The sequence below is a fragment of the Vespula vulgaris genome, chromosome 9 (assembly GCF_905475345.1).
Source record: "Vespula vulgaris chromosome 9, iyVesVulg1.1, whole genome shotgun sequence".
NCBI lineage: Eukaryota > Metazoa > Arthropoda > Insecta > Hymenoptera > Vespidae > Vespula > Vespula vulgaris.
The window spans coordinates 6454892-6475710 of NC_066594.1; the positions used below are offsets into that span (position 1 = coordinate 6454892).

The 20819-nt window shown below is 35.1% G+C and overlaps 1 protein-coding gene across 1 annotated transcript; it reads left to right on the forward strand.

Annotated features, from left to right (window-relative positions):
- Positions 1 to 398: 398 nt before the first annotated feature.
- LOC127066054 (zinc finger protein 853-like) lies at positions 399 to 4876 on the forward strand. Its single transcript, XM_050999288.1, has 3 exons — positions 399 to 728; positions 1078 to 1461; positions 1625 to 4876. The coding sequence occupies exons 1-3, from the start codon at positions 588 to 590 to the stop codon at positions 3227 to 3229; spliced, it is 2130 nt and encodes a 709-aa protein (XP_050855245.1). The 5' UTR covers positions 399 to 587; the 3' UTR covers positions 3230 to 4876.
- The last annotated feature ends 15943 nt before the right edge of the window (positions 4877 to 20819 follow it).

A 20819-nucleotide genomic window follows, 5' to 3' on the forward strand; every position in this document is an offset into this window, starting at 1 on the left:
AAAAAATATAATAAAAAAATATTATATTTTTTTTATCTTTATACGATACTCTCACTCGAATTTATTACTTTATAATAATCTTAATTACCTTATTTTATCTGATCATTAAAATTTATGATAATGATGTTTGGTGTTTATCGGAATGGGTAATAATATAATTTGTATATTTTAATATTTCTTATTCGTACGTAATAGATATAACAAACGTATTCGTTACAATAGATAGAAAACAATTATTATATTACGAATCATCATATTGTATCACGAATTTCTAAATAAAATCCTAATGTCATTAGAACGACGTTTAGATTGAAATTTATATCGAAATTGAAGTTTAAAGTTTTCGAGTTTGAATTTTTGGCGGGTTAATGAATAATTGTTAGCAGAGCGCAGTCTACAAATGGCTACTGATACAACCAACGATGTCGTAGAAATGCGATACGAAGGAATCTTATTTTATATATAAAAAGTGACGATACTGAAAGTGCCGAAACAACGGTGATTGATGTTTCGCACGCGTTTAGTCGCGAATAAAACTTTTCGCAATTTTTTACCGATTGCGACATCTCGTTTTCCGCGGGAAAGCAATGTCTGGATATCGGAAAGTGAATTACTACGAGCTGTGCAGATTGTGTACCAGCAGCGAAGGCAATAAAATGAATATTTTTCGCGATGAAGGTCGTAGGCGACAACTTCAAACAAAAATTCAAACATGTTTACCCATTCAGGTGAGGAAACATGCTTTTGACATGAAATGGACTTGTTCTTCGCGGTATCAAAGTTGCTCTGTTTTTAGACTACAGCAAGCACTGATAGAAATTATAAATTACTGTATAATTCTGTCCACTGCTAGAAAAAAAAAGTAATAATAATAATAATAATAATAATAATAAAAATAAATAAATATATAAATAAATAAAATAAGAATATATACAATAAAGAAGTTTATAAGAAATTCTTAAGTATGCCTAAATTCCATGAAATTCTCTGTAAATTCTACTTAATGAATTTGCGCATAGAGAAGCATATAAGGTTTTTCAATATATTAAGACAATCCATATTCGTGTGAACTTCAAGGTTTTAGAAGAGGATTCATTACCTAAAATCGTCTGCCACGAGTGTGTCAGGAAGTTGGAAAATTTCATTGAGTTCCGAGAAACTGTTGTTAGTGCAGAGGGTATGCTCGAGTCTTATTTCACTTCGCTGCGCTTTTCTGAGGATTTTTTAAAAGAAGGTAAAGTGTATGTAAAAAACATTGAAAAGGAAAGATCTTCGACTCCAGACGCTGAGGGTTTAAAATCCGTGGAGAAAGTATTATCAAACGCAGGAAATCAAGTGCTAACAAACGAACAACATGGACAACATCAACAACCTGTTGTTGTTAGCAATATTAATGCGTCAAATATACAAATTATCAGTGGTGTCCAATCTAGGGTACAGCAATATAAATGTGCCATGCAGGTTTGTTTCAAATGGAGTAATTAATTAAATGGACTTTAATTAAATTTCTTTCTTATATATTTTGTGTATCATAGATATATTTATAGTACAATTATATATATTATTATTGGAATAATCTTTAGGTTTATAACTTTTAAAAAGAATTGCTTTCCATTTTACTTAGATGCAATCAAATGGTGATATGTCAACTGCAGTTGTAGAAGCTACAGCAGAGACTCACTACAGTTGTCAACAGCAAACATCTCAACGGGTATCGCCTCAAAGATCGAACGAAACACAAAATGAAATCAGTGAACCACAAGCTCAGTCACCTCAAATTCAAGCTTCAAACCAAATACAAAATCACAATCAAGTGGTACAACAAGGACAACCTCAAAGACAAATTTCACAACAATTAACTCAGTCTACTCAAATAACACAACAAAATCAGACTCAGCTTAATCATCAACAACAAGGACAGTCACAGATAACTCAGCAGATACAGCATTTGCAGAGACAACAAAGACTTCAACAAATAGACAAACAACAAGTGCAAATTGCTACACAACAGGAATTTATTGTGAAACAAGAACCTTCAACTCAAGTCGTTCAACAAAATAATAATATTATACTTAAAACAGATACAGAAGCAGAACAGAATCAACAAATTATACAAAAAGTTCAACCTGATGCCCAAAAAGAGGAGAATGCATCTCCTTGTCAAAACTATACGACAGTACAGGCTGCTCCAGAGGTATTTTTGAGTTTAGGATTTAAAGAAACGTCTTTACCCAATCAACCTGCTCAAGATGAAGGAAAAGATTTCAAAGATTTTACAAAAAGTGCTACTGAAGATGTAATGTCTCGCACTTCGATTGGACAAATATCAGAATTTCTCAGAATCAGATCAGGCACTGAACAGACACCTTTAATTACCGTTAATCCTCAGGTTATATCACAATCTACTAGGAGTACCACGTGCCGTAATTGCTGTAAAAATTTTTCATCCGTAAGTCAAATGAATAATCATAGTTGTACACTGGTAAATGGAGGACCAGATATCATAGTGAAAGAAGAATCTATACAAGTTAATGGAAATTCTTTTAATTGTGATGTTTGTGGAAAGCCTTTTAAAAGAAAAGAACACTTATTTCAACATCGAAAGCTACACACTGGAGAACGTCCATACGTATGCACAACATGTGCCAAAGCTTTTAGTCGTAAGGAACATTTGGTTAGACATTCTGTATCACATACGGGTCAAAAAATGCATGAATGTGAATTGTGCGGCAAAAGCTTTTCACGGAAAGACAACCTTCACAAACATCGAAAAACACATGGTGTGACAGGTCCCTATATTTGTGAAACTTGTGGAAAATCTTTTATGGTGAAACATTATTATGTGATGCATTTATCGACACATGCACCAATTATTACAGACGGTGGTTGTCATGATCCTTTGCCATATAAATGCGACATGTGTCACAAAGCATTTTCTGTAAAACAGTATCTCACTGCGCACAAATATAGACATAGAAAGAATAATAACTCTGCACAGATTACTTTAAGCAGGCATCACCAACAACAATCGCAACAATCAAATAATACTATAAACAGCATTAATGTTGTGGGGAACAATGTTGCTATATCAGGAAATATAAACGACAATAATGGTCAATCAAGTAATGGACCTACAGTGGAAATACAAAATGTTGTTGAAAGAAGTGAACAGACTAATGGTTCATTTAATAATAGTCAATACCATAATAATATACAAGAATTTCAATGAGACAAGGGGAAGCGTGTCTACTACGTTCTCTTGCCAAATGGTAATAACCATAAGATTGTAGTTGTATAGGTAAGAGAAATTCTATGACGCGCTCGAATGTTTTGTTAGTTTATTTTGCTCTTGATTATAAATTTTTTGTACTTTGATATGAACAATCATAACTAAGAGCAAAGTTATTATTTTTAATAAGTTAACGCTTTGACGATCGCGTATAATGACTCTAAAGTCAAAGTTTTAACTAATTTGCTATTCATTTGTAAGTCAAAAGGTAGACTTCATAAGAGCTTTCTATATGAAGTAATATGTATATACCTATATGTACGCGTATATTCTGTGAGCAAAGTATTATTTATGAATAACATACTACACACACTCACACACATGCATACCTTTGATACAGATTGATACCTTTGGTAGGTAAACAGTTCAATTAAAAATAAGGAAAACAAAATATTATCTGACATGATCAAAGATATGATAGTCATGAGGTTGTTTCAACATCTAATTTGGATTATATTTATTACCTACCATCTTCAAACTTTGATAAACATGTAATAAAAATTAAATATGTTTAATATCATTTATAATATAATTAAAAAAGAAAAATTGCACACAATAATATATATTAAATTAACAACAGATGTATACTGAATATAAATGTGCCAATACCAAAAAGGAAGGATCAAACTTTTAAAAAATCAATAGTAATGCAGATATAAAAAGATACCGCTCTATTTTATTTATATGAAAACATTAGTCTAATTATCAGTTGTCAAATAGATGTATCAAAATACTCACAGGCTCATATTTACTTTCATAACGATAGAAAGATCGATTATTAATAATTTTATATGAATCCATAGAAATTTTATTTTGGATTCCAGTTCATGATACGCCTCGCATATATTACACGTCAATTATCAGAATCACATAAAGCAGCCCTATTCGAATCAGTGATTGTAACAATCCATGACAGTTAGGGGAAGATATGTTTATATGAAAATTTAGAGTGTATTGAACAAGAAAAAGAAGACCAAAGAAATTTATACATGTATAAAATAGAGATAAATAATGTTTTATTAGTATAATAGAAATGAGAACAGGGCCCAGAATTAAAATATCATCGATTCCCTGTATTAATGATTTCTTGTTAAGAGATATTGATAGTCATTTCATATGACCACTCTGTCTCATATAGATTCTATACAACACACTGTGTATGTAGAAAAGTTATGTTAATCTTTCATTTTCGCAATATATTGAGTGCAAATGAAAATGTAAGGATAAGAGCACAAATTAGAACAATGAGTATATGTAAAATTTATGTGAGTATGTAAAAAAAAGGATGGATAAATCACGTGATTATAAAAACTTTAGTAAGGGTTTAATCTGCTACTGACCAAAAGAGAAAAAAAAAAATAGTAATGTATCTTTATTTTTTAGGTCGCATTTAGTGAACAACAAAATTAGCTCATTAATCAAACCAATTATTTTTATTTACATATGTTAAAGTAGCCTTGCATTTATAATCATGAAATAGGGGATAAACCCCATAAAACTGTAAAGTAAAGAGATTTACTACAGTTTTTAATTACATAAGAATACTACATTTCTCTCAAAAATATAAGATTCTGTGTATAAACAAGATGTCACCATTTACTTCGCCATATTTTCTTTATACTAGACTTTATACTTGTAAAATAATAAAGCACATAGTGTGCATACTATCTGTGCAGTTCAATTTTTGTTGTGCCGAAAGCGTTGATTGATTTATTAAGGATGATCTTCAACAATGTAAGCTTACGCGAAAATGATTATTTTCTGTTTGCATTTTTGCATCTCTTTTTGTATTTTATATATCTTAAAGTAAAATGATAAATTTTAAATGCATCCAAATTTTTACAAAATCTTCTATAGTACAAAAATTCATTTTCACTTAATACCAAATTGTACAGAATAGATATGTGTATATGTGGTTTCAGCTATTATAAACCAAAGACTGAGCTTTGCCATTATTTTATTACTAATAAAAGACAATTGTTTCAATTATTACATCAATGTGTCTTCATAGATGAAACATAAATTTTTAACGGCAAGGCAACATTTCTTCTTTTTTAAATTCTTTTGGTATTGTATTACCAAAAGAATTTATACATTAAAAATTGATATCATCAAGTTTTAACACCTTTTGTTAACATTTATTACTATCAGAATTGTAAAGAAATCAATGGCTATTTTTTATCCTTTATGAATTGATTTATTACGTAACAATAACAACAAATATTGCAATGTACAAATGTATTGTGCTTAGTTGGTGATCAGTAATATTCAATGTTTATTCTCTATTATTAATAAATATGTAAGTATTCAAATATATATATATTTGATTGATACTTTATATTGTTTTTACTATATATATATATGCATATTATGTAATGGTAATACATATGTAGTAAAAACAACATAAAATATATTCCAAAATATATTCGATAAAAATGATAAATAAAAGGAATTATTTGAGTATTATAAAGTAAATTTATTAATACCTAATATAGCTGTATTGTATACTGACCATGATTTTCGATTTTGATTGATTTATATAGAAAAAACATAGATCGTTGTTTAATACGAATAAAAAATTTTAATTATAATTTTCCTTAAATGCATAAAATTGTTTCAAATTTTACATATGTAAAAGAACAAAAAAAAATTCTATATATCACGCATCATATGTATGTATGTGTGTATTATATACATCTCATGTATAACTGACCAATGGTGTTAGTTGTTGGTTCACTTAGTGTATTTTTTTATCGCGAGATAGTGCTGGAGTATATTGGCACCATTTTTGATTCCGAATGACGTAATTACAATCTTCGCTTCCCTGTGCTAGTTTACTTCCTTAGTATTAATGTGTTCGTGTTTAAATGGATTCTCTTCCTATGCTTTTGCAAGGATTTATGCTATAAATTTTCATGATCGCATTTTTTGTTCTATTTTGGTGATCAAGGGTTCATTCCAAAGATAAAGGTTTTTTACAGGAGATTATCTCTTCAGATATTTGAAAAATATTATATTTTTTTGCAAAAATCATATCTAAAAAATAAATAATTTTCGCGCAAAAGTCTTGTCTGATTTGAAAATCGGAAATAATGATTCAGTGTAAAACAATTTGTATCTTTCGAACAAGTCTTTGATCATCAAAATTAAACAAAAATTGTCAGAAGAATTTCACTGGCAACAAGTTGCACGTATAGTACAATTAGTATTCATTTTTCTGTGTTTTGTAATTTTCACTTAGAAGTGAAAAGCTACGTCTCTGGATATTACGCAAAGTTTCGATAAATTTTATAATTACTTTTCATATTTTGCTGATGTTTTAAATTGCGAGATATATATCTAACAGTATCAAACAGTTACAAGTCTTGCATTTATTTAAAGATTTATTATTTTCAAATTAACAAAAATTTTTGAAAATATTGGATACTTAGTATTAAGCATATTAACACTTTGCGCTCTCGTAGTTGCTTCAAGAACATATAATTTGTTATACATTTAAATAGTAAAGTAAATGTACTAAAGATACAAACTAAAAATGGTTCTATAAAACAGTAAGACCATAAAATGTATTATATAACAGTTTCTTCCGATGCTTTATATTTGTTTAAATGCGAAATGCTAATAATAGATTCATCGTTTAGTTATAATATCTGCTTGGGCATTTGAGTAAACGTTTTTGTATAAATGAGTACGATCGATAGATTCTTTCGATCCATTGAGCGTCCACAGGCTAGAATAGTTCATAAAATATATAAGCTTATATTTTTAATTTTTTTTTGAGCGTTGCACTTGGAGAATGCTCCATTATAGCAATGGTTAAAGAATGAAGCAAAGAAGAGTTTAAGACAATTATTATAGACAATAATTAATAAAAGTGAATAAGAATAAATTGGAACGACAACGATAGAAAAGTTTTCTGTGCGTTTTCTTAAAAAATTAATTTAGAATTTTTATATATTCAATTTATTGATACGTCAAGATGTAATTAACAATTTAAAATATAATTAATCTAATGTATAATTGATATTAGATAGAAAAGAGATTTTCGAAAAACATTGAAATATGCAGCCATTCGCCCGGTAGTACTTGCGTTCTAACTAAATTATATTCATAATTTAGTTATAAATTTTAGATAATATATATATATATAATTTAGTTATAGATTTTTGATATAATTTAGAAATAGATTTTAATAAGTCGCAAGTACTACCGACCCAGGTCCCACCACTTGGAGGTTGCTGCATCTGGGGACCCGCGGACTAACGGGGACTCTACTTTAAAATTCGCGTGACCGGCGTGATCAAATAACGTTCTATAAAACGAAGTCCCCGGTAGGACTTTTAATCGCGCCCGAACACTCCCGTGAGTGTTAGAATAACGGTGACTCTACTCTAAATTCGCGTTCGCGACGTTTTACGCACTCACCGAGATTTCAGGCAGCTAACTGGAGGAGGGTCAGTCCACGCTTACGGATAGCAAACCATACTACTCGGCAGCACATAAACCGACACACGACCGGTCATTATTCGTTTTAGCAATCAAACGAAGTCCCTTACCGTAGGACTTTTATTCGCGCCCGAGAACATCACGCCTGTGCCCGCCGACACACGTGCGAGTGTTCTTTCTATCCTACCCGTATTCGCGTCTAACGGTCGATTAAGAACCATACCATTCAACGATACATCGGACCTGCGCCGATATATCGAAATCCATGAAGAGGAGGAAAAGGAGAAGAGAAAGAGAAGAAAAGAAAGCCAGAACATGCGCGCACGTGAAATATAGAAAATAGAATTCAGAAGAGAAGAGAGAAAGGATATCCGGAAAGTAGAATGAAACACATGCACGTGTGAAAACGATGAAATAGAAAAGAAAAGATAGATGTACAATATCGTTACACCCGAGTAAAACCAGAGTACGAAAATCGAGCTCGATTTTGCGATACTGAAAGGAGACCCGCACAGAAGCCCACGCCCAAGGGCCCATCCCAAGGGACCCACCCGAAAGAAACTATAATAATTAATCTCGAATAAGTACTATATAGATATGCGTTTCAATAAATAAAAACGACTGTGCATTTATTGCTGAATATACGGAAAATGTAAGAAAGAATGTAAAATCTATGAACTTTGATGTTTAATTTGGAATTACATAGAAAGTATTTTGGAAAAGTGTTGAAAAATGCAGCCATTCGCTCGGAAATACTTGCAGCTAATAAGATTTCGACATATGACAAGTACTGCCGACCCAGGTCCCACCGCGCGGAGGTTGCTGCTTCTGGAGACCCACGGACTAACGGTGACTCTACTCTCTACTACTTCTACTACTATCAAGAAAGCAAAGCAACGGGGCGACCTCCACTCCCGACGAATTCAAGCCTCCAAACGCTAAAATTGCAGCCCCATGCGTCTCCGCATTTGGGAACCGACTTACGCATAGCTCAACTATCCAACATCGGAAGCTTCGATCACCGCTTGAGCACGACCGGTCGTGCTTTCGCGACAAACGCCGGAACCCAAAATTGAGTCCTACCGCATTCACAGATACTTACGCGAGTATTCCGGAAACACTCACGCGAGTATGTTGAATGCGTTGGAGCCAATTTAGGACTTAATCGCGCCCGAGAACACCAACGCCTTTGCCAGCCGACATAAGCGAGTGTCCTTCTATCTTGCCCGAACGGGAGAAAAGAAATCCTTCTACGCCTGAGGTAGAATGATTCTTTAAACACCCGTATAAAAATCTACATCCCTCCATGGTCCTTGGGTGATGAAACGGTTGCCGCATGTGGAGCTAACGGGGACTCTACTCTAAAATCCACGATCCGAGATGCCTTTCCGCTTCGGGAGCTTCGGGCTTCTCAGCAAACTGGAGATGTATAAAACCCCGCTTACAGATTGCTCCGCCGTCCACACCGTCGGCTTCAGACATCTCGAGACACGACCGGTCGTGTCTATTTCGATTTCAAAAATCAAAGCGTAGTCCTCGGTAGGACTTAATCTCGCGCTCGCGAACACCCACGCGTGTGCCGGCCGTCACACGCGTGAGTGTTTTCCCTATCATTCGCGTACGGAAGCAAGGAGACATACCCTCCCTGCATATAACAAACGTTATATGCAGAGAGGTTCCTTTAACTTCCGTGTAAAAATCCCAGGATGATCCGTCCCTCGATCACCTAACCTGAAACAGAGAAAGAATGAAAGAAGAAAAGATAAACATGTAAAAATTATATGCAAAATTATATGCAAATATAGATAATAAAAGTCAAATAATAATTAAGAAAAATACAATAATTAAAATCAAATATATGATTAAACAATAATATAAATTAAAAAATAAATTAATAATTAAATAAACTGAAAAAAAACAAATGTACAATTAATACTTCCCTGTAAAAATTTAATTTGACGATGATCGATCCCTCGATGATCGGCCCCTCGATGATCTAACCTGAAACAGATAAAAAGTAATAGAGTAGGAGAAAAAGAAAAAGAAAAAGAAAAAGGAAAAAGAGAAGAAGAAAAGATAAGAAACGCGGAACGTGCTCGTGAGAAATATAGAACTCAGAATAATGGATAAACATTTAAATGATCATTTGACAAGATAAAAATCAGAATACCATAAATCAGTTTAATTTTTCCCTAGTGAAGGAATGAAACCCGCCTAAGACCCACACCCGAGGGCCCCTCCCAAGGGTCCCACCCGAGACTAATAATTAATAAAAATTTAATAAAAGTAAATAAGAACAAATAGATATGACAGCGAACATAGGTACTACAGAAAAGTTTTCTGTGTGTTTCTAAAAAATTAGTTTAGATTCTCAACAAATTATTTAAAAATTCTCCTATGTTCAATGAATTGAAATTAGACAGAAAAGAGATTTTGGAAAAATATTGAAATACGCAGCCATTCGCTCGGTAGTATTTGTGCTATATAATTTTATATATAATTTAGTTATAAATATTACATAATATATAAAATTTAAACATAGGTTTTAGTATATAGCAAATACTACCGACCCAGGTCCTACCACTAGGAGGTTGCTGCATCTGAGGACCCACGGGCTAACGGGGACTCTACTCTAAGTTCCACGATCCGAGATGCCTTTCCGCTTCGGGAGCTTCGGGCTTCTCAGCAAACTGGAGATGTATAAAACCCCGCTTACAGATTGCTCCACCGTCCACACCGTCGGCTTCAGACATCTCGAGACACGACCGGTCGTGTCTATTTCGATTTCAAAAATCAAAGCGTAGTCCTCGGTAGGACTTAATCTCGCGCTCGCGAACACCCACGCGCGTGCCGGCCGTCACGCGCGTGAGTGTTTTCCCTATCATTCGCGTACGGAAGCAAGGAGACATACCCTCCCTGCACATAACAAACGTTATATGCAGAGAGGTTCCTTTAACTTCCGTGTAAAAATCCCAGGATGATCCGTCCCTTGATCACCTATCCTGAAACAGAAAACGAAAAAAAAAGAAGAGATAAATGTAAGAGTACAAATTAAAAAGACAGTAAAAATTAAATATAGCAGGGAAAATTGAAAAGTTAATAAAAATTAAATATAAGAACAAAAATTAAAAAGTTAAAACTGAAATATAAAAGCAAAAATTAAAATGTTAATAAAAATTAAATACAAAAGCAAAATTAAATATAAAAGCAAAAGATAAAAGTATAATACAAATTAAATATACGAACAAAAATTATATGTAAAATTATATGCAGAAGCTTCCCTGTAAAAATTTAATTTCACGATGATCGGTCCCTCGATGATCGGTCCATCGATGATCAGTCCCACGATGATCTAACCTGAAACAGAAAAAGTATGAAATAGAATGAGAAATAGATAAAGAAAATAGGAAAAGAGAAGACAAACAGAAAAAGGAAAAAAGAACGGAAAAATTTGCATATGTACGCGTGAGAAAAATAGAATTCCGAACGATGGATATGAACTCGAAGATCGGTTCAGTCGACGATAATCAGGATACCATAGTTGAATTCGATTTTTCTTTGGTGAAAGAACGAAACCCGCCTAAGGCCCACACCCGAGGGCCCCTCCCAAGGGTCCCACCCGAGACTAATAATTAATAAAAATTTAATAAAAGTAAATAAGAACAAATAGATATGACAGCGAACATAGATACTACAGAAAAGTTTTCTGTGTGTTTCTAAAAAATTAGTTTAGATTCTCAACAAATTATTTTAGAATTCTCCTATGTTCAATCTATTTATCTGTTAAAGTATGATCAGTAACGTAACATGAAATTAATTTAACGTGTAATTGAAATTAGGCAGAAAAGAGACTTTGGAAAAAGATTGAAATACGCAGCCATTCGCCCGGTAGTATTTGTGCTATATAATTATATATATAATTTAGTTATAAGTATTACATAATATATAAAATTTAGACATAGGTTTTAATATATAGCAAATACTACCGACCCAGGTCCCACCACTAGGAGGTTGCTGCATCTGAGGACCCACGGGCTAACGGGGACTCTACTCTAAAATTCGCGTGACCGGCGTGATCAAATAACGTTCTATAAAACGAAGTCCCCGGTAGGACTTTTAATCGCGCCCGAACACTCCCGTGAGTGTTAGAATAACGGAGACTCTACTCTAAATTCGCGTTCGCGACGTTTTACGCACTCACCGAGATTTCAGGCAGCTAACTGGAGGAGGGTCAGTCCACGCTTACGGATAGCAAACCATACTACTCGGCAGCACATAAACCGACACACGACCGGTCATTATTCGTTTTAGCAATCAAACGAAGTCCCTTACCGTAGGACTTTTATTCGCGCCCGAGAACACCACGCCTGTGCCCACCGACACACGCGATAGTGTTCTTTCTATTCTACCCGTATTCGCGTCTAACGATCGATCATGAACCGAACCATTCGACGATAAATCGGACCTGCGCCGATATATCGGAATCCGTGGAGAAGCGGAGAAGAAGAAGAGATAGAGGAAAAGAAATCCGGAACATGCGCGCACGTGAACACCATAGAACTTAAAAGAAAAGAAAGAAAAGATATCCGGAAGGTGCAATGAGACACGTGCAGATGGAAAGAGATGAGATTGAAAAGAAAAGATGGACATAGAAAAGAAAAGAAAAGAGAAGATGAATTTGACCAAAGTCGGAATACGAAAATCGTGGTGGATTTTTGGTACTAGAAGAAGGAGACCCGCACAGAAGCCCACGCCCATGAGCCCCACTCATGGGACCCACCCGAGAGAATCTATGATAATTAGTCTCGAATGATTGCTTCAATAATTACATAGCTATGCAAATCAATGAATAAAAATGACTGTGAACTTAATGCTGAATAAACGAAAGATATAAGAAACAATGTGAAATATAATTTGGAATTACATAGCATAGATTTTGGAAATGTCTTTGAAGCGTGCAGCCATTCGCTCGGTAATACTTGTATCTCATAAGATTTCGACATAACGGAAGTATTACCGACCCAGGTCCCACCGCGTGGAGGTTGCTGCATGTAGAGACCCACGAGCTAACGGGACTCTACTCTAAAATCCACGATCCGAGATGCCTTTCTGCTTCGGGAGCTTCAGGCTTCTCAGCAAACTGGAGATGTATAAAACCCCGCTTACAGATTGCTCCGCCGTCCACACCGTCGGCTTCAGACATCTCGAGACACGACCGGTCGTGTCTATTTCGATTTCAAAAATCAAAGCGTAGTCCTCGGTAGGACTTAATCTCGCGCTCGCGAACACCCACGCGTGTGCCGGCCGTCACACGCGTGAGTGTTTTCCCTATCATTCGCGTACGGAAGCAAGGAGACATACCCTCCCTGCATATAACAAACGTTATATGCAGAGAGGTTCCTTTAACTTCCGTATAAAAATCCCACGATGATCCGTCCCTCGGTCACCTAATCTGAAACAGAAAAAAAAAAAATAGTAGTGCTAAATATAAGATCAAAAATTAAAAAGATAATAAAAATTAAATGTAAGAACAAAAATTAAAAAGTTAATAAAACTTAAATATAAAAGCAAAAATTAAAAGTATAATAGAAATTAAATATAAGCACAAAAATTATATGTAAAATTATATGCAAAAGTTTCCTGTAAAAATTTAACTTCACGATGATCGATCCCTCGATGATCGGTCCCTCGATGAATCTAACCTGAAACAGAAAAAGTATGAAACAGAATGAGAAATAGATATAAAGAAAATAGGAAAAGAGAAGAAAAACAGAAAAATGAAAAAAAAGGCAAAATTTGCGTATGTACGCGTGAGAAAAATAGAATTCTGAACGATGTGTGTGTATCTCGAAGATCGGTTCAGTCGATGAAAATCAGAATATCATAATTGAATTCGATTTTTCTTTAGTGAAAGAACGAAACCCGCCTAAGGCCCACACCCGAGGGCCCCTCCCAAGGGTCCCACCCGAGAGAAGATAAATGAACAACTTAATCAACTATTTAAAATAATTGTTCAATCTTCAATATACAGCCATATACTGGGTAATCTGAAATCCTGGTAGCTCTCCTTTCTGTAAAAGTGAGCAGAGAATATGTTATGTATTTAAATGCTCTTGTTTCATTCCCATGTACACTTTTATTCAGTGCACTTTCAGTAGTCCTCACAAGTGCCATATTCTATACGTTTCGAAATCATTTTTTTAATATAAAACTTGACTTTATAAAAATAAAATTATATATATTTAATTAAACTTTAGAAAAGAAATATGAGAAAAATTTATTAATAATAAAAATGTGTAAAATACGTAAAAATTCTATTCTCAATCACGTGGCACTGTGAGATGGGACCCGGAATGAATAGATCTTAGTTTCTGAAAATTATATTATTATTATATAAGAGCATTTTGAGTGACAACATGGTATAATTAAAATATGACTAAGAGTTATTCTCGAAGTGTTCTGCCGAAACTTCGAAAATAACTCAATAGTCTAATAGTTGCCCTCTTGAGCCACAATTTGTGGGGGCCTCTTCGGCACATAGCCTCTTCTTTGCTTCGTGCCCTAACAACTGCTATAGAACATTTGAACTATCGTCAACTATCGCCAAGAAACTAGAACTATCTCTTATTCTAAAACGTCGAAGAAAACTAACAAATCTAACGCAACTCTAAACCAATCCTGAAACGAAAAATCGAGAAAGCATCGGAAGAGAAACGAGAATTAATATATTAGTTTCTGAAAATCCTAAGCTAAAAATCGATTAACTTATTTTATCTTCTACGCGTTGTGATTCTACAAGTCTCTTTATCTTTTATCAACGACTCTACTCTATTTTATTCTTTCAAAAGCAATGATTCTATTGAGACTTTCTTTTATTAATAAAATTGATGAATCTTTATTTAAAAATGTAATGAAAAATCATTGGATGCTCCTTCTTACTAGCGATTTCTCTAATTATTAGAAAATAAATTATACAATTTCGCTTGTAATCCAGAGACTACCAGTCGCGAATGTCTTTTTGCTTATTTATTATTAAAATTCGCAAATATTGAGATACTTTACTATTTTCGCGAGAGAAAATTATTTAAAAATGCATTCAAATATTCCAAATTTCAAATAATTATAATTAACGCGTTTAAGCAAGAAGACTCTATCCTGATCTAATAAATAAATTAAAAAATAACGAACCATTCACGAGTAAATCTCCGAAGAAATTTACTAGTGGTCACTCATTGCTCTTCTACTAATTAATTACAACCAATCACTCGTGCCGATTCGGACCTTTCGTACTCGACATGATTGAGTGATCGGAGGGACTTAAAAATTAACTTACTACTTAAGAAGTTCTGCGACGGCTCCAAAACACTGGACCGCGATTTAGGTCGAAATTGAGGGTGGATGATTTGTAGTTGGTTGAACATGAGGTAGGTCGACATCGAAGTTGGTCGAGATCCTCTTCAGTGATGCACTGACTCTAATTCGCGGTAGTTATTTATTAACGAACGGTCACTGAATTTATTTCGCGAAACTCTATTATATATTATAAATACAGTCTGTACGACTGTTAAGAAAGCAAATAACTTTACGAGCAAACACTGACTCTAACGACTGCATTGCGCGCAGTCTATGCAAGAACACTTATGGTTTAAATCGCGAAACGCGAACGAACAAACACTGCTTCTACTTCGCGATAAATTTATTTTAGCGATACTAACACTCGATTACATCATTGCAACGCGCGCGATTGCAACGAGGTTCTGAAACAAAAATACAAACGAAATAATTAGTATCATTGCTATAATGAAAACTGTATAAATCATTCAACAAATATACGATAGAAAAATATACTTACTTTAAGTCTTCGTTAATACTCGCACGAATTTGGCATCCTGTGAAAATTTCTAAGTCCACTCGTGGAGATAGATTTTCAAAGTCCCCCAAAGGTGCGAAAATTTCTAAGTCCACTTGTGGAGATAGATTTTCAAAGTCCCCCAAAGGAGCGAAAATTTCTAAGTCCACTCGTGGAGATAGATTTTCAAAGTCCCCCAAAGGTGCGAAAATTTCTAAGTCCACTCGTGGAGATAGATTTTCAAAGTCCCCCAAAGGTGCGAAAATTTCTAAGTTCACTGGTCGAAGTCCGAAGCACAACTGAACTAGGAACTATAAAGATCGGCCAAAGACCCGACATTGTTGTCGTCCATCGAAACCGAGTATCCCCACTTCGCATTTAAGTCTAAAATCAAATAAGCTGTTATATATTTGAATATATTGTTCGTTAATACGAATGGCATCCGCGAAAATTTCTAAGTTCACTCGTCGAAGTCCAAAGCACAACTGAACTAGGAACTATAAAGATCGGTGAAAGAGCCGACTTTGTTGTCAACTCACGAAGAAAATTATCCCCACTTCGAATTTAAGTATCAAATCAAATGAACTGTTGTATATTTGAATTAGGTGTTCGTTAATACTTGCACGAATGACATCCGCGATATTTTCTAAGTTCACTCGTCGAAGACCAAAGCACGACTGAACTAGGAACTGTATATGTCGGTCGAAGGTACGACTTTGTTGTCGTCATTCGGAGCCGACTATCCCCACTTCGAATTTAAGTATCAAATCAAATGAACTATTGTATATTTGAATTAACTGTTTGTTAATACTTGGACGGATAGTATCCGTAAAATTTTCGAAGTTCCCTGGTCGAAATACAAAGCGAAACTGAACTAAGAAATATAATGATCGGTCAAAGAGCCGACTTTATAGTCAACTCACGAAGAAAATTATCCCCACTTCGAATTTAAGTATCAAATCAAATGAAATGTTGTATATTTGAATTAACCGTTTGTTAATACTTGCACGGATGGCATTCCTGAAATTTTCTAAGTTCCCTCGCCGAAATACAAAGCGAAACTGAACTGGGAACTATAAACGTCGGTCAAAGAGGCGACGTTGTTGTCGATTCACGAAGAAAATTATCCCCACTTTACAATTTAATTCTAAAATAAAATAATTCTGCGTTATTGAAAAAACGATTAAGTATGCAGCTATTCGCCCGGTAGTACTTGCGTCATATAATTATATATATAATTTAGTTATAGATTTTAGTTACATAATACATATAATTTAGTTAAAGATTTTAAATATAATTAACACATAGATTTCGCAAGTACTACCGACCCAGGTCCCACCGCTTGGAGGTTGCTGCATCTGGGGACCCACGAGCTAACGGGGACTCTACTCTCTAAGATCCGCGAGACCGGCGTGAACAAATAATCGCCGAACAAATAAAACGAAGCCCTCGGTAGGACTTTTAATCGCGCTCGGACACTCACGTGAGTGTCCGAATGACTCTACTGCAAAATACGCATTACCGGCGTAATCTTATCTCTATATTAAGCAAATAAAACTAAGTCCACGGTAGGACACTTAATTCGCGCCCGAACACTCACGTGGTGTTAGTACAACGGTAATTCTACTCTAAAATACGCGTTCCCGGTGTTCGCGAGGCAACATGAGCGAACAGAGACATCGAGTCCGCAACGGTATCCTACTAGGGATAACGTTGAGGCCGTCAGCCTCGGATGCCCACATCCCACCTTTAAGCACGACCGTCCGTGCCTTTCGTCTTTCGAACAATAAAACGAAGTCCACGGTAGGACCTTTAATCGCGCCCGAACACCTACGTGAGTGTTAGAATAACGGTGACTCTACTCTAATTCGCGGTCCCGCGGGGTTGCATACACCTCACCATGGACTCAGGTGACTATAGATATAAGGTGGGTCAGTCAACGGACTGAACATCCTTACAAATAGCCATATACCATCCTCCTCAGTAGCACATAGACCGTCTCACTCTACAGTCATCCGATGACCGTATCACGACCGGTCATTTATACGTTTTTAGCAATCAAACGAAGTCCATTATCGTAGGACTTTTACTCGCGCCCGGGAACACCACGCCTGTGCCCGCCGACACACGCACAAATGTTCTTTCTATCCTACCCGTATTCCCGTCTAACAATCGAATATAAAACAAACCATTCGACGATACATCGGACCTGCGCCGATGTATCGAAATCAGTGAAGAACAGAAGAAGAGAAAGAGAAGAAAAGGAAGCCGGAACGTGCGCGCATGTTAAAACCATAGAACTCGAAAGAAAAGAGAGAAAAGAGTGTCTTTAAGATAGAGTGAAACACGTACACATGTGAAAAAGATGGAATTGAAAAGAACAGAAAAGAAAAGAAAAGAAAAGGAAAGAAATGATGGACCCGATCAAAACGGGAGTACGAAACTCGAGCTCGATTTTTCGATACTGAACGGAGACCCGCACTGAAGCCCACGCCCATGAGCCCCACTCATGGGACCCACCCGAGAGGAACTGTAATAATTAGTGTGAAATAATTATTTCAATTATTACATACCTGCGCGGACCAATGAATAAAAATGACTGTGAACTTATTGCAGAGTATACGAAAGGTGTAAGAACCGTGAATAGAAGATGTGAAATAAAATTTGGAATTACATAGAAAAGATCTTGGAAAAATCTCGAAATATGCAGCCATTCGCTCGGAAATATTTCTATCTCATTAAATTTAGTTACAACAAAAGTACTTCCGACCCAGGTCCCACCGCGTGGAGGTTGCTGCATCTGAGGACCCACGGACTAACGGGGACTCTACTCTAAGTTCCACGATCCGAGATGCCTTTCCGCTTCGGGAGCTTCGGGCTTCTCAGCAAACTGGAGATGTATAAAACCCCGCTTACAGATTGCTCCACCGTCCACACCGTCGGCTTCAGACATCTCGAGACACGACCGGTCGTGTCTAATTCGATTTCAAAAATCAAAACGTAGTCCTCGGTAGGACTTAATCTCGCGCTCGCGAACACCCACGCGTGTGCCGGCCGTCACACGCGTGAGTGTTTTCCCTATCATTCGCGTACGGAAGCAAGGAGACATACCCTCCCTGCATATAACAAACGTTATATGCAGAGAGGTTCCTTTAACTTCCGTGTAAAAATCCCAGGATGATCCGTCCCTTGATCACCTATCCTGAAACAGAAAACGAAAAAAAAAGAAGAGATAAATGTAAGAGTACAAATTAAAAAGACAGTAAAAATTAAATATAGCAGGGAAAATTAAAAAGTTAATAAAAATTAAATATAAGAACAAAAATTAAAAAGTTAAAACTGAAATATAAAAGCAAAAATTAAAATATTAATAAAAATTAAATACAAAAACAAAATTAAATATAAAAGCAAAAGATAAAAGTATAATAGAAATTAAATATAAGAACAAAAATTATATGTAAAATTATATGCAAAAGCTTCCCTGTAAAAATTTAATTTCACGATGATCGGTCCCTCGATGATCGGTCCATCGATGATCAGTCCCACGATGATCTAACCTGAAACAGAAAAAGTATGAAATAGAATGAGAAATAGATAAAGAAAATAGGAAAAGAGAAGACAAACAGAAAAAGGAAAAAAGAACGGAAAAATTTGCATATGTATGCGTGAGAAAAATAGAATTCCGAACGATGGATGTGTACCTCAAAGATCGGTTCAGTCGACGATAATCAGGATATCATAGTTGAATTCGATTTTTCTTTGGTGAAAGAACGAAACCCGCCTAAGGCCCACACCCGAGGGCCCCTCCCAAGGGTCCCACCCGAGACTAATAATTAATAAAAATTTAATAAAAGTAAATAAGAACAAATAGATATGACAGCGAACATAGGTACTACAGAAAAGTTTTCTGTGTGTTTCTAAAAAATTAGTTTAGATTCTCAACAAATTATTTAAAAATTCTCCTATGTTCAATGAATTGAAATTAGACAGAAAAGAGATTTTGGAAAAATATTGAAATACGCAGCCATTCGCTCGGTAGTATTTGTGCTATATAATTTTATATATAATTTAGTTATAAATATTACATAATATATAAAATTTAAACATAGGTTTTAGTATATAGCAAATACTACCGACCCAGGTCCTACCACTAGGAGGTTGCTGCATCTGAGGACCCACGGGCTAACGGGGACTCTACTCTAAGTTCCACGATCCGAGATGCCTTTCCGCTTCGGGAGCTTCGGGCTTCTCAGCAAACTGGAGATGTATAAAACCCCGCTTACAGATTGCTCCACCGTCCACACCGTCGGCTTCAGACATCTCGAGACACGACCGGTCGTGTCTAATTCGATTTCAAAAATCAAAGCGTAGTCCTCGGTAGGACTTAATCTCGCGCTCGCGAACACCCACGCGTGTGCCGGCCGTCACACGCATGAGTGTTTTCCCTATCATTCGCGTACGGAAGCAAGGAGACATATCCTCCCTGCATATAACAAACGTTATATGCAGAGAGGTTCCTTTAACTTCCGTGTAAAAATCCCAGGATGATCCGTCCCTCGATCACCTAACCTGAAACAGAGAAAGAATGAAAGAAGAAAAGATAAACATGTAAAAATTATATGCAAAATTATATGCAAATATAGATAATAAAAGTCAAATAATAATTAAGAAAAATACAATAATTAAAATAAAATATATGATTAAACAATAATATAAATTAAAAAATAAATTAATAATTAAATAAACTGAAAAAAACAAATGTACAATTAATACTTCCCTGTAAAAATTTAATTTTACGATGATCGATCCTTCGATGATCGGTCCCTCGATGATCTAACCTGAAACAGATAAAAAGTAATAGAATAAGAGAAAAAGAAAAAGAAAAAGAAAAAAGAGAAGAAGATAAGAAACGCGGAACGTGCTCGTGAGAAAGATAGAACTCAGAACAATGGATAAACATTTAAAAGATCATTTCACCAGATGATAATCAGTGTGCCACAAATCTGTTTAATTTTTCCCTAGAGAAAGAACGAAACCCGCCTAAGGCCCACACCCGAGGGCCCCTCCCAAGGGTCCCACCCGAGGCTAACAATTAATAAAAGTTAATAAAAGTGATTCATATAGTAAATAAAAGTATATAACTAATGTAATTATCAAAAGTATATTTAAATAATAAAAGTAAATAAGGCTAAATACAAATGATAGTTAACATAAGTGCGACGGAAAAGTTTTCTG

Coding starts and splice junctions, on each gene's coding strand:
- LOC127066054 (XM_050999288.1), top strand. CDS start 588: ATGTCTGGATATCGGAAAGTGAATTACTACGAGCTGTGCAGATTGTGT. Junction 729..1,077: donor AAACATGTTTACCCATTCAG/GTGAGGAAACAT, acceptor GTGAACTTCAAG/GTTTTAGAAGAGGATTCATT. Junction 1,462..1,624: donor AATATAAATGTGCCATGCAG/GTTTGTTTCAAA, acceptor CATTTTACTTAG/ATGCAATCAAATGGTGATAT.